General features: G+C 48.5%; 1 protein-coding gene across 1 annotated transcript; it reads left to right on the top strand.

Annotated features, from left to right (window-relative positions):
* The first annotated feature begins 1,299 nt into the window (after positions 1-1,299).
* On the top strand, positions 1,300-8,878 carry LOC143187986 (uncharacterized). The gene is made up of 6 exons (XM_076392049.1): positions 1,300-4,849; positions 4,905-6,202; positions 6,395-6,547; positions 6,594-6,785; positions 6,827-7,452; positions 8,814-8,878. The coding sequence occupies exons 1-6, from the start codon at positions 1,300-1,302 to the stop codon at positions 8,827-8,829; spliced, it is 5,835 nt and encodes a 1,944-aa protein (XP_076248164.1). The 3' UTR covers positions 8,830-8,878.
* The last annotated feature ends 5,502 nt before the right edge of the window (positions 8,879-14,380 follow it).

The following is a 14,380-nucleotide window of genomic DNA, read 5'->3' as shown; positions in this document are numbered from 1 at the left end:
ACATTAGCACGAGACAAAAGATAATTTGTGAGCGCCGCGTAGTGGTAAAATTTGGCACGTCTTCCGCTTCGCGGAGACACGCGCGGCTCTCGCCCCAGTCGTCTTTCGACAATCAAGCTTGACGCAGTCAGTGCGACCGTACGTCAAGCGCCTCTCAGCTCGCCAGTTTTCAGATTTCAAGTAGTTTGGTTACCAGACACTTGAAATCTCACTAGCTCTAAAAAGCTGAACCTCTGTCGCCGACAGACTAGGAAACTCTGCTCGATTCGTACGTATACTACGTACGAAAGAGCACCTGGTTTGTTTTAGGAGACAATTGATCGAGATTTGCACTCTTGGAATCGGGGCCTGCCCTGATTCTCTGAGTCTCGTTTCGTCTCGGAGCAACAAAGGCCGCTGCCTGTTGGATCCCTGAGAGACGGGTTACAACAGAGAGAGATAACGTACGTGCCTATCACCTCTGCGTTACTCGTGCTCTGCCACCCCGTTTAGTAGCAACCCCCGTGTGACGAATAGAAGCACACGGTAAGGTGAACGGAGTCGCCGAGCCTCTGGCCGTCCTCAGCCTCCAGGACCAGCAATTCGCTGGTTATAGCGTGTCCCTCCGCTCACGAATCCCTAAATTACTTGGATTCGTACGGAACGAACCTTTCCAAAAGGTGCAAGGCGAAGAGAAGAGGTCCCTCCTCCTCTCAAGCCACTCGTTCATCGACTTCTTCTTCGCGCCAGAAGAAGAGTCGATAATACAGTCCACTGCATTACCTTTGCGTTACAGGCAAGGTTTTGCTATCCCCTCCAAATAGGCTCGCGAGCGCAGCCTGGAGTTGGGAATCTTTGGTATAGCCAGATTTACACTCTTGCTTACCGCCGCGGTTCCGCCGCTATCTCTCTTTTTCAGACGTCAACGTCGCTAAGGGGAGCCGGCGTCACCACCAGCCAAGGCCCTCCGATCCGCCGCCGTCCTTTCCAGCCGACGAGGACCGGAGCCAGCGCCCAGCCCCCTACACAGAAGCTAAATAAACGTCGTTTCAAAGCCCTTTTCAGGGCCGACAAAATATAAAACTCGTGTCTTCGTTTTCTTTCGTATCCCCTCAATCTCACCTCATCCGGACCTCCGTTGGATCCCTTATTTTAAGCGATTCCAACAAAAAGGTCCTTCGAGCCGGATCGAAAGGTTGAGAAAGGGTGAAAGAAACGTTCACTTCAGGTTAACCTTCGAGCAGTGTTTACCTCTCGAAGTATATCACCATGTCGAACCCCACAAAGGAGCAGTTGACTCTTCCTGCCCTGGAGGTTGAGATGGAGGATATTCAGTCACGAATTCGGGGAATGACCCGACTCGTGACTAATCTGAAGAAAAAGGGGCGAAATAATTACACCATCTCTCTCCTCGAGCAGAAGTTGGAGTATGTGACTGACGTTTGGAGGGACATCCAAGAGCGAGTTAAACAGCTCAAAAAGGAAGTCCCTGACAGCAAACGGAAGGTCATACCCTTCTTCAGCGAGAGTACGATGGATGATGCAGAAGATGCGTTCCATGAAGCTCAGAATTTCCTGATGACGGAATTGGACAGCCTCATCCAGGAAAAGGGATCGGCTGGATTCGGTAACCCCGGGAATACCGCGGGTGCCGGAGCAACCGGTCAGCCTAGTACGCTTGAGCTTCCCAAGCAGAATTTACCGAGATTTAGCGGAGATCCGCGAAAGTGGTGTCACTTTGCGGATCTGTTTACCGCAAGTATAATAAAAGATCAACGGTTATCAGATGCACAACGTTTGCAATATCTGAACGGCTGCTTGGAAGGAGAGGCACTCGCATCGATTGCCACGCTTGAAATTGCGGATCGTAATTTCAAGCCGGCGTGGGATACCCTGACCGAACAATTCGGGAACCCACGTCGTATGGTGCTTCAGCTACTCGCAACATTCACGAAGCTGAAGCCGATCAGGACGGGCGACATAGAAAGCCTGCAACAGGTCACCGTCGGCTGGAAACAAACGCTCGCCGCGCTCCAGAAGCTGGGGCGCAAGGTAGAGCATTACAGCGACGTGTTGGTCATCCTGATAAAATCTAAGTTGGACCAATCCCTAGAATGGGAATGGGAGGGCACGCAAAAGCTCAACCAAGAAATCCCCTCATTTAATGAGATGTTGGATTTTCTCAGGGAGCAAGAGCACAGACTGCACGTGCTGATCAACCCGGTACAAAAACAAGCGGTTGACCCCAAGGCAAAACCTCGCATACGGCAACATAACGCCGTAGTCGAAAGCTCTCCCAGTCCAACCTTGGAGTGTACATTCTGCGGACTGACGCACGGAATTACAACGTGCAAAAAGTTCAAGCTGCTCACGCCTGAATTGCGCTTCCATTATATTAAAGCGAATCAGTCGTGTATAAACTGTCTCGCTTCGACTCACACAGTCGCGCGCTGCCCTAAGAACGCAGCGTGTACAAAGTGCAGTAAGAAGCATCACACTATTCTGCACTTTGACGCACCACAAGTCGGCACAGGCAATCGTCGATCAACGAAAAAGCCACAGCAGGGCCAGCGGGAAGCGGGACGGAGTAACGTTCCCGCACGCGAGCCCGCGAATGTAAACACGAAATCTCGTGCTTCTACATCAAGCGCCGACGTGACGTCGCACTGTAGTGCGACGGAGAGCGGAACACCAGCTGTGTTTCTGGCAACGGCAAATGTGCGAGTCACAGGAAAGGGAGGCACGACGCGCATCGCGCGTGCACTCATAGACCAGGGCTCGGAAGCCTCCTTCATTTCCGCGAACCTCGCAAATGACTTGCGACTCGCGAGAAGGAAAACCCCAGCCACGGTTACGGGCTTGGGGGGCGGAAAAGCCCAGGATATAAAATATAGCGTGGATATCGAGTTCGGTTCGACACGTTGCACTGAGGAGGCGTTCCGCACCAGTGCATACGTGGTGCCTCGAATCACCTCGTATGCCCCGCCGTCGGTTCACGTGCCGGAATACACCGCGTTACGTGAACTGACACTCGCGGATCCTGACCCCGCTTCAAACCGCCCAATAGAGGTGCTGATCGGAGCTGGGACATATGCGAGCATCATTCGACCAGGGCTTCGGCGATTCGGTAAGCGAGGGCCGATCGCGCAGGAAACAGCTTTAGGCTGGATACTGTCAGGCCCGGTCGACGCAGCCACCTCTTCCCCAAACCCCGTGAGGACGCTGCATTGCACCGTCCTCGAATCGCTCGATAAAGCGATACGAAGGTTTTGGGAGATAGAGGAGATACCCTCGAAATTGGTGAATACCAAGGCAGAGGACGAATGCGAAGAATACTTCGCAAAAACCGTCGCGCGAGACGCGACGGGACGATTCATCGTTCGGTTGCCCTTCAACCACGAAAACCCGGACGAGCTGTTGGGAGAATCTCTTCCAATAGCTCTCTCCGCGTTGACTAGGTTAAGGAAAAAACTGGACCTGGATCAAACCCTCATGAAGGAATACAGTGAGTTTCTCACTGAATATGAGTCGTTGAGTCATATGACTCGCCTAGAGTTCCTCGACAAAACACGACTCTACATTCCACATAGAGCGGTTGTTCGAACGGAAAGCGCTACGACGAAGCTGCGCGTCGTGTTTAACGCTTCCAGTAAAACAGCGGGCGGACGCTCGCTGAACGACATCCTCCACGTAGGACCGAAATTACAGAACGATATCACCGCAGTATTAACGCGGTGGTGTCTGTATCAATACGTGCTAGTAGCAGATATCGAGAAAATGTTTCGACAAATTCTCGTAGCTGCAGAGGATCGTCGATTCCAATGCATCGTGTGGCGCACGCCAGAAACCGAACGAAATATAGCGTTCGAGTTAAAAACCGTGACCTACGGTACGGCGTGTGCCCCATATTTATCGATGCGAACGCTTCTCGAGCTGAAAAAACAGGACGGCGACCGCTTCCCGCTCGCCGCTCCTATCCTCGAGAAGGACGTCTATGTTGACGACGTGTTTATGGGAGCTCCGGACAAACTATTGTTGGAGCAAATCCGTAAACAAACGTGCGAGCTCTTACAGCAAGGTGGATTTAACCTTCGTAAGTGGGCTGGAAATTCGCCAGATTTATTAGGCAATATTCCACATAGCTCGCACTCCCACGCAGTCGACCTTGATTTGTTTGATAATTCCGAATTAAAGGTACTCGGTCTGCGATGGATTCCATCAGGAGATTTTTTCTACTTTAATCTGCAACGCTTCCAACCGTCTGCAACACCGATCACAAAGCGTACTTTGTTTTCGGAAATTGCAAAATTATACGACCCTCTCGGCTGGCTTTCGCCAGTCGTGATTCGCGCGAAAACTTTAATGCAGTCCCAATGGCTGGAGAAAATCCAGTGGGACGAGCAAGTTTCCGCGGAAACGCTCAAAATGTGGAACACATTTTGTGCGGATTGGAGCAGATTGAACCAGTGGAAACTTCCCCGATGGATCCGTTATGGAGCCGACACGACTTCTGTGGAACTGCACGGATTTTGTGACGCATCGCTCGCAGCCTATTCGGCCGTCACTTATTTAAGAGTGACGACGATAGACAACGGTGTGTTTACATCGCTGATGATGGCAAAAACGCGAGTGGCTCCAATAAAAACACAGTCGATCCCAGTTCTTGAATTGAACGGGGCCGTACTGCTAGCCGAGCTAATCTTGCACGTGAGAGACTCACTTGCAATGAAAATAGATCGTGTAGTCTGCTGGACAGACTCAACGATCGCTCTAGCTTGGCTGAAAAAAACACCCATCGACCTGGAAGGTTATAGTGGCCAACCGAGTGTCGAAAATCCAAACGGCCCTCCCGAACGCGGAATGGCGTTACGTGCCGACCCGTTCGAACCCCGCGGATTTAAATTCGCGCGGGATCGACGCGGCAGAATTTCTGCAGTCGAACCTATGGACGTTTGGACCGACATGGCTGAGCGAAGCGGAAGCGCAATGGCCCGCCATACCCGCTTCCGTTGAGACCGATGAAAGCAAGCGCGTAGCGCATGCACACGTAGCAACTCCGAAGCCGGAATGGGATTTTCTGTTCCGTTTTCAATCATGGAGAAAACTGTTACGTGTAACGGCGTACTGTCTTTGTTGGCGAAGACCGTCGCGCGACAATCAAAGGTCAAACGCCGGTCAAGTAATCGAGGCGGCAGAAATGCGTAACGCAGCTGAGCGCCTCGCACGCCATATACAGGGCTCGCATTTCGCAGAGGAATACCGATGCTTAAAAAATCATCGCAGTATCCCTGTGAAGTCTCCCTTGAAAAGTCTCAACCCGTTCCTCGACGATAAGGACGTCCTGCGAGTCGGTGGAAGACTGGAGAATGCGACGCTTGCATGGGAAACCAAGCACCCGATAATACTGCCTAAGCATTATGTTTCGACATTAATAATTAGGCAGTGCCACGTAGATACGTTGCATGGGGGCTTGCAGTTGACCTTGCACACTGTCAGGCAAAATTATTGGATCCTCGGTTGTCGAAATGCAGCGAAAACCGTGGTCAACAAATGCATGCGATGCGTAAGGTGGCGAGGCAACACGTCCACGCAAATAATGCAGCATTTGACCCCGGAGCGCTGCCGCCCGTCAAGAGCATTCGACAATTGCGGAGTGGATTACGCGGGACCTTACCGTGTCCGCGACTCCGCGGGCCGAGGCAAAACAGCTCACAAAGCGTACATCGCGGTGTTTGTTTGTTACGCTACGAGGGCTGTCCATATCGAACTCGTCCATGACTACACGACGAGCGCGTTCTTAGCCGCACTCGATCGGTTTGTTGCACGACGAGGAATCCCGTCCTGCATTTTCAGTGACAATGGAACCAATTTCGTCGGTGCCGATCGAGAATTACAACAGCACTGTCGTGCAGTATTTTCTGCAACGGACACGCATAATAAATGCGGTGCTATGGGCATTCAGTGGCGGTTTAATCCACCCAGTGCCCCACACTTCGGTGGAATGCAGGAGGCCGGCGTAAAATCGGTGAAACACCATTTGAAACGCACGTTGGGAGAGTTCACACCAACGGGAGAGGAAATGCAGACGCTGCTCTGCAAGATCGAAGCGAGTCTTAACTCGCGACCGATCGCTCCCCTGAGTGACGACCCAGACGACTATGCGTCTCTTACGCCCGGTCACTTCCTGACAGGCGGACCACTAAATGCGATTCCGCTGCAGTCCGTGGAAAATGAAAAACTCTCGCGATTGTCGCGTTGGAGAGCGATTCAGAAATTCCACGAGCAACTGTGGAGGCATTGGACGCGCGATTACCTCACGCACCTCCAAAATCGCTACAAGTGGCGCGCCACCCAACTGCAACTGCAACCAGGAGACCTGGTGCTAGTGCAGAATCCTCTTCTTCCCCCCAATCAGTGGGAGATGGGAAGAATTGAGGAGGTGTTCCCGGGGAAAGACGGAAATGTACGTGTGGTAAAAGTACGTACAGCGAAGTCAACATACACACGCCCAATTACAAGGATGTGTAGGTTACCCGTGGATGAGCCCGCTATGACGACCGACGCCGAGGTCGAGCGGCCAAAATAAATTGCCAAAACAATTTTGGAAAAAATAGGGGAGACACCAAGGTGAGACCGATTGTTCTAGAAGAAAATCGAACGATCGGGACCCCCTCTTCCTTGACCCCCCAATCCCCTTGGGAGGGGAGACGAAGTATTTCTGTCTCTATCTCTCCAAGGGAAAAAGCGCCCCCGCGAAATCGCGGGCGCTACCGAAATCGGTTGCGAGCGTCGCGCCGGCCGAGTCAGTAGAAATCAAGCAATGGAAAGCGACACACAAAACACGCAGAACCAAATCTCGGCGACCTTTGATCGCTGTTTGAAGATTGGGGAGCAGGCTCTCCAGCAAGAGACGCGTACACCCTCGCCACTGGAGAAGTCGCACCAGGAAGCAGTACAAGAAACCACTCAAGAGGAGTGGACAATAACCATCGGCCCACCAAGAATGGGCCCAGTACAGCTCAGGGTGCCGGAGCACATTCCGCGCACCACGCGGCGGTATCGCTGCACCGTCCCAGGAGGGCGGTACGCCCTCAGATGGGACCGGGAGCAGCGATTAACGTCACTGCTTTGGCGGCCGGCGGTGGACCCCCCAACGCCGAGAGGCCAAGAGAAGAGTACCGCCCCCGCGGCTGCAGCGAGCCAAGCGGGCGGGAGGACGCCCAACAGGCCCCGACCAAAGGCGAGGGAGGATAACCGTCAACAGGCACAAGCACCGACGACCTCCAGGGCCTTGGTGGCGGCTAGGCCCTCCCCAATTGCCAGCCGCACCCGGCGACCACCCCGGCCTCAAGGACCGACGTTAGAGGAGTTGACGCGCGCAGCAGTCGGCATCGCGGTGGAAACCTCGATGCGGCTGCTGCAGCAACAGCAGCAGCTACACCCGCAGCAGAGCGCGTCTCCACCAGCGCATAAGTAAGTTCAATTGAATTTATATTTTGATTGAATATACGACAACGCTGCGAGTGAGTTCACTTCAATTGAACTTCACTTGCAGCACCTCTCTCTCTCATTCGCGAAGAAAGTATTAGTCTTTCGAGTCTCGCGTTACGATGTGCATACGACAGAGCATTACCGATTCTCCGTTGCACGGACCGTGCAAGGGGGGCGGTATGTTTAAAAAGCGGTTATATAACGGGCATTTGGCTCGTCCGCGAGATTCGTAATTTGTTGGTATACGTGACCGACCGAAGGTGGCCTTCGGTCGGAGCATACGTTGTCCTAGCAGCAAAACACGATCAGCTGTCGTATGACTTGTTTTTGTCGTCAAAATTAAAGTTCAAACAAAGTAAGCGTTGTCGAGCAACGGTTTTGAACTCCAGGCTCGATGTCGAGTGGGGACATCGGAGCCTGAAGGAGAGAGAGAGTACATCGTACTACATTAGCACGAGACAAAAGATAATTTGTGAGCGCCGCGTAGTGGTAAAATTTGGCACGTCTTCCGCTTCGCGGAGACACGCGCGGCTCTCGCCCCAGTCGTCTTTCGACAATCAAGCTTGACGCAGTCAGTGCGACCGTACGTCAAGCGCCTCTCAGCTCGCCAGTTTTCAGATTTCAAGTAGTTTGGTTACCAGACACTTGAAATCTCACTAGCTCTAAAAAGCTGAACCTCTGTCGCCGACAGACTAGGAAACTCTGCTCGATTCGTACGTATACTACGTACGAAAGAGCACCTGGTTTGTTTTAGGAGACAATTGATCGAGATTTGCACTCTTGGAATCGGGGCCTGCCCTGATTCTCTGAGTCTCGTTTCGTCTCGGAGCAACAAAGGCCGCTGCCTGTTGGATCCCTGAGAGACGGGTTACAACAGAGAGAGATAACGTACGTGCCTATCACCTCTGCGTTACTCGTGCTCTGCCACCCCGTTTAGTAGCAACCCCCGTGTGACGAATAGAAGCACACGGTAAGGTGAACGGAGTCGCCGAGCCTCTGGCCGTCCTCAGCCTCCAGGACCAGCAATTCGCTGGTTATAGCGTGTCCCTCCGCTCACGAATCCCTAAATTACTTGGATTCGTACGGAACGAACCTTTCCAAAAGGTGCAAGGCGAAGAGAAGAGGTCCCTCCTCCTCTCAAGCCACTCGTTCATCGACTTCTTCTTCGCGCCAGAAGAAGAGTCGATAATACAGTCCACTGCATTACCTTTGCGTTACAGGCAAGGTTTTGCTATCCCCTCCAAATAGGCTCGCGAGCGCAGCCTGGAGTTGGGAATCTTTGGTATAGCCAGATTTACACTCTTGCTTACCGCCGCGGTTCCGCCGCTATCTCTCTTTTTCAGACGTCAACGTCGCTAAGGGGAGCCGGCGTCACCACCAGCCAAGGCCCTCCGATCCGCCGCCGTCCTTTCCAGCCGACGAGGACCGGAGCCAGCGCCCAGCCCCCTACACAGAAGCTAAATAAACGTCGTTTCAAAGCCCTTTTCAGGGCCGACAAAATATAAAACTCGTGTCTTCGTTTTCTTTCGTATCCCCTCAATCTCACCTCATCCGGACCTCCGTTGGATCCCTTATTTTAAGCGATTCCAACAACGTGAAATTCGCAATATTTCATCCAGCGCCACGATATTTCACTCGTATGACTCGAAAATAGGCCATACATCGATTCCAGTGATATAATGCGTACTTTAACGTTAAAGCCGACGTATGACATGAAATTCGCAATATTTCAGCAAGCGCCGCAATATTCCACTAATGTGACTCGACACTAGGGCAGACATCGATTCCAGTGAAATAATGCGTAGTTTAACGTTAAAGTCGATGTATGACGTGAAATTCGCAATATTTCAGCAAGCGCCGCCATATTCCACTAATGTGACTCGAAAATAGGCAATACATCGACTCCAGTTATATATTGCGTAGTTTAACGTTAAAGTCGACGTATGACGTGAAATTCGCAAGATTCCAGCAAGCGCCACAATATTAAACTAATGTGACTCGAAACAAGGCAATACAGCGATTCCAGTGATATAATGCGTAGTTTAACGTTACAGTCGACGTATGACGGGATATTCGCAATATTTCAGCAAGCGCCGCCATATTCCACTAATGTGTCTCGAAAATAGGCCATACATCGGTTCCAGTGATATAATACGTACTTTAACGTTAAAGCCGACGTATGACGTGAAATTCGCAATATTTCATCCAGCGCCACGATATTTCACTCGTAGGAGTCGAAAGTAGGCCTTACAGCGATTCCAGTGATATAATGCGTAGTTTAACGTTAAAACAGACGTATGACGTGAAATTCGCAATATTTCAGCAAGCGCCGCAATATTCCACTAATGTGACTCGACACTAGGGCAGACATCGATTCCAGTGATATCATGCATAGTTTAAAGTAAAGACGACGTAAATCGGTAAATTCGCAATATTTCATCCAGCGCCTCGATATTTCACCACTATGATTCGAAACTAGACAATACACCGATTCCAGTGATATCATGCGAGGTTTAAAGTTAAAGTCGACGTAAGACGGGAAATTCGCAATATTTCATCCAGCGCCACGGTATTTGACTCTTATGACTCAAAACTAGGCCATATATCGATTCCAGTGTTATAATGCGTAGTTTAACGTTAAAGTCGACGTATGACCGGAAATTCGCAATATTTCAGCAAGCGCCGCAATATTCCACTAATGTGACTCGAGAATAGGCCATACATCGATTCCAGTGATATAATGCGTACTTTAACGTTAAAGCCGACGTATGACATGAAATTCGCAATATTTCAGCAAGCGCCGCAATATTCCACTAATGTGACTCGACACTAGGGCAGACATCGATTCCAGTGATATCATGCATAGTTTAAAGTTAAAGTCGACGTAAATCGGTAAATTCGCAATATTTCATCCAGCGCCTCGATATTTCACCACTATGACTCGAAACTAGACCATACACCGATTGCAGTGATTTAATGCGTACTTTAACGTTAAAGCCGACGTATGACGTGAAATTCGCAATATTTCATCCAGCGCCTCGATATTTCACCACTATGACTCGAAACTAGACCATACACAGATTCCAGTGATATAATGCGTATTTTAACGTTAAAGCCGACGTATGACGTGAAATTCGCAATACTTCATTCAGCGCCTCAATATTTCACCACTATGACTCGAAACTAGACCATACACCGATTCCAGTGAAATAATGCGTAGTTTAACGTTAAAGTCGATGTATGACGTGAAATTCGCAATATTTCAGCAAGCGCCGCAATATTCCACTAATGTGACTCGAAACTAGGCCATACACCGATGCCAGCGATATAATGCGTACTTTAACGTTAAAGTCGACGTAAGACGGGAAATTCGCAATATTTCATCCAGCGCCCTGACATTTCACTCTTATGACTCGAAAGTAGGCCATATATCGATTCCAGTGTTATAATGCGTAGTTTAACGTTAAAGTCGACATATAACGTGAAATTCGCAATATTTCATCCAGCGCCTCGATATTTCACCACTATGACTCGAAACTAGACCATACACAGATTCCAGTGATATAATGCGTATTTTAACGTTAAAGCAGACGTATGACGTGAAATTCGCAATATTTCATCCAGCGCCCTGACATTTCACTCTTATGACTCGAAAGTAGGCCATATATCGATTCCAGTGTTATAATGCGCTGTTTAACGTTAAAGTCGACATATGACGTGAAATTCGCAATATTTCATCCAGCGCCTCGATATTTCACTAATATGTCTCGAAACTAGGCCATACAGGGATTCCAGTGATATAATGCGTAGTTTAACGTTAAAGTGGTCGTATGACGTGAAATTCGCAATATTTCATCCAGCGTCACGATATTTCACTAATCTGACTCGAAACTAGGCCGTACAGCGATTCCAGTGATATAATGCGTAGTTTAACGTTAAAGTCGTCGTATGACGGGAAATTCGCAATATTTCAGCAAGCACCGCGATATTCCACTAATGTGACTCGAAACTAGGCCATACATCGATTCCAGTGATATAATGCGTACTTTAACGTTACAGCCGACATATGACGTGAAATTCGCAATATTTCATCCAGCGCCTCGATATTTCACCACTATGACTCAAAACTAGACCATACACCGATTCCAGTGAAATAATGCGTACTTTAACGTTAAAGCCGACGTATGACGTGAAATTCGCAATATTTCATCCATCGCCGCAATATTCCACTAATGTGTCTCGAAACTAGGCCATACACCGTTTCCAGTGATATAATGCGTACTTTAACGTTAAAGCCGACGTATGACGTGAAATTCGCAATATTTCATCCAGCGCCTCGATATTTCACCACTATGACTCGAAACTAGACCATACACCGATTCCAGTGAAATATATCGTAGTTTAACGTTAAAGCCGACGTATGACGTGAAATTCGCAATATTTCATCCAGCGCCCTGACATTTCACTCTTATGACTCGAAAGTAGGCCATATATCGATTCCAGTGTTATAATGCGCTGTTTAACGTTAAAGTCGACATATGACGTGAAATTCGCAATATTTCATCCAGCGCCTCGATATTTCACTAATATGTCTCGAAACTAGGCCATACAGGGATTCCAGTGATATAATGCGTAGTTTAACGTTAAAGTGGTCGTATGACGTGAAATTCGCAATATTTCATCCAGCGTCACGATATTTCACTAATCTGACTCGAAACTAGGCCGTACAGCGATTCCAGTGATATAATGCGTAGTTTAACGTTAAAGTCGTCGTATGACGGGAAATTCGCAATATTTCAGCAAGCACCCGCGATATTCCACTAATGTGACTCGAAACTAGGCCATACATCGATTCCAGTGATATAATGCGTACTTTAACGTTACAGCCGACATATGACGTGAAATTCGCAATATTTCATCCAGCGCCTCGATATTTCACCACTATGACTCAAAACTAGACCATACACCGATTCCAGTGAAATAATGCGTACTTTAACGTTCAAGTCGACGTATGACGGGAAATTCGCAATATTCCAGCAAGCGCCACAATATTAAACTAATGTGACTCGAAACTAGGCCATACAGCGATTCCAGTGATATCATGCGTAGTTTAAAGTTAAAGTCGACGTGAGACGGGAAATTCGCAATATTTCATCCAGCGCCCTGACATTTCACTCTTATGACTCGAACCTAGGCCATACAGCGATTCCAGTGATATAATGCGTAGTTTAACGTTAAAGCCGACGTATGACGTGAAATTCGCAATATTTCAGCAAGCGCCGCCATATTCCACTAATGTGACTCGAAAATAGGCCATACATCGATTCCAGTGATATAATGCGTACTTTAACGTTAAGGCCGACGTATGACGTGAAATTCGCAATATTTCAGCAAGCGCCGCAATATTCCACTAATGTGACTCGATACTAGGGCAGACATCGATTCCAGTGATATCATGCGTAGTTTAATGTTAAAGTCGACGTAAGACGGGAAATTCGCAATATTTCATCCAGCGCCTAGATATTTCACTCGTATGACTCGAAACTAGGCCATACAGCGATTCCAGTGATATAATGCGTAGTTTATCGTTACAGTCGACGTATGACGGGATATTCGCAATATTCCAGCAAGCACCGCCATATTCCACTAATGTGTCTCGAAAATAGGCCATACATCGATTCCAGTGATATAATACGTACTTTAACGTTAAAGCCGTCGTATGACGTGAAATTCGCAATATTTCAGCCAGCGCCGCGATATTTCACTCGTATGACTCGAAACTAGGCCACACAGCGATTCCAGTGATATAATGCGTAGTTTAACGTTAAAGCCGACGTATGACGTGAAATTCGCAATATTTCAGCAAGCGCCGCCATATTCCACTAATGTGACTCGAAAATAGGCCATACATCGATTCCAGTGATATAATGCGTACTTTAACGTTAAGGCCGACGTATGACGTGAAATTCGCAATATTTCAGCAAGCGCCGCAATATTCCACTAATGTGACTCGATACTAGGGCAGACATTGATTCCAGTGATATCATGCATAGTTTAAAGTTAATGTCGACGTAAATCGATAAATCCGCAATATTTCATCCAGCGCCTCGATATTTCACCACTATGACCCGAAACTAGACCATACACCGATTCCAGTGATATCATGCGAGGTTTAAAGTTAAAGTCGACGTAAGACGGGAAATTCGCAATATTTCATCCAGCGCCTAGATATTTCACTCGTATGACTCGAAACTAGGCCATACAGCGATTCCAGTGATATAATGCGTAGTTTATCGTTACAGTCGACGTATGACGGGATATTCGCAATATTTCAGCAAGCGCCGCCATAGTCCACTAATGTGACTCGAAAATAGGCCATACATCGATTCCAGTTATATAATGCGTAGTTTAACGTTAAAGTCGACGTATGACGTGAAATTTGCAATATTTCAACCAGCGCCTCGATATTTCTCCACTATGACTCGAAACTGGACCATACACCAATTCGAGTGAAATAATGCGTAGTTTAACGTTAAAGCAGACGTATGACGTGAAATAACGCAATATTTCAGTAAGCGCCGCAATATTCCACTAATGTGACTCGACACTAGGGCAGACATCGATTCCAGTGATATCATGCGTAGTTTAATGTTAAAGTCGACGTAAGACGGGAAATTCGCAATATTTCATCCAGCGCCCTGACAGTTCACTCTTATGACTCGAAACTAGGCCATACAGCGATTCCAGTGTTATAATGCGTATTTTAACGTTAAAGCAGACGTGTGACGGGAAATACGCCATATTTCAGCAAGCGCCGCCATATTCCACTAATGTGACCCGAAAATAGGCCACACATCGATTCCAGTTATATAATGCGTAGTTTAACGTTAAAGCAGACGCTATGACGTGA

The sequence above is a fragment of the Calliopsis andreniformis genome, unplaced genomic scaffold (assembly GCF_051401765.1).
Source record: "Calliopsis andreniformis isolate RMS-2024a unplaced genomic scaffold, iyCalAndr_principal scaffold0463, whole genome shotgun sequence".
NCBI classification, from domain to species: Eukaryota; Metazoa; Arthropoda; class Insecta; order Hymenoptera; family Andrenidae; genus Calliopsis; species Calliopsis andreniformis.
This window is presented reverse-complemented; position numbering and strand designations above follow the sequence as displayed.

Bases quoted from the DNA above. Each gene is read 5' to 3' on its own strand.
- LOC143187986 (XM_076392049.1), top strand. From the start codon at position 1,300: ATGGAGGATATTCAGTCACGAATTCGGGGAATGACCCGACTCGTGACT. The intron at 6,203-6,394 runs GTGGAAAATGAA...CCCCCCAATCAG, and splicing joins ATGCGATTCCGCTGCAGTCC to TGGGAGATGGGAAGAATTGA. The intron at 6,786-6,826 runs GTAGAAATCAAG...CAAAACACGCAG, and splicing joins GCGTCGCGCCGGCCGAGTCA to AACCAAATCTCGGCGACCTT.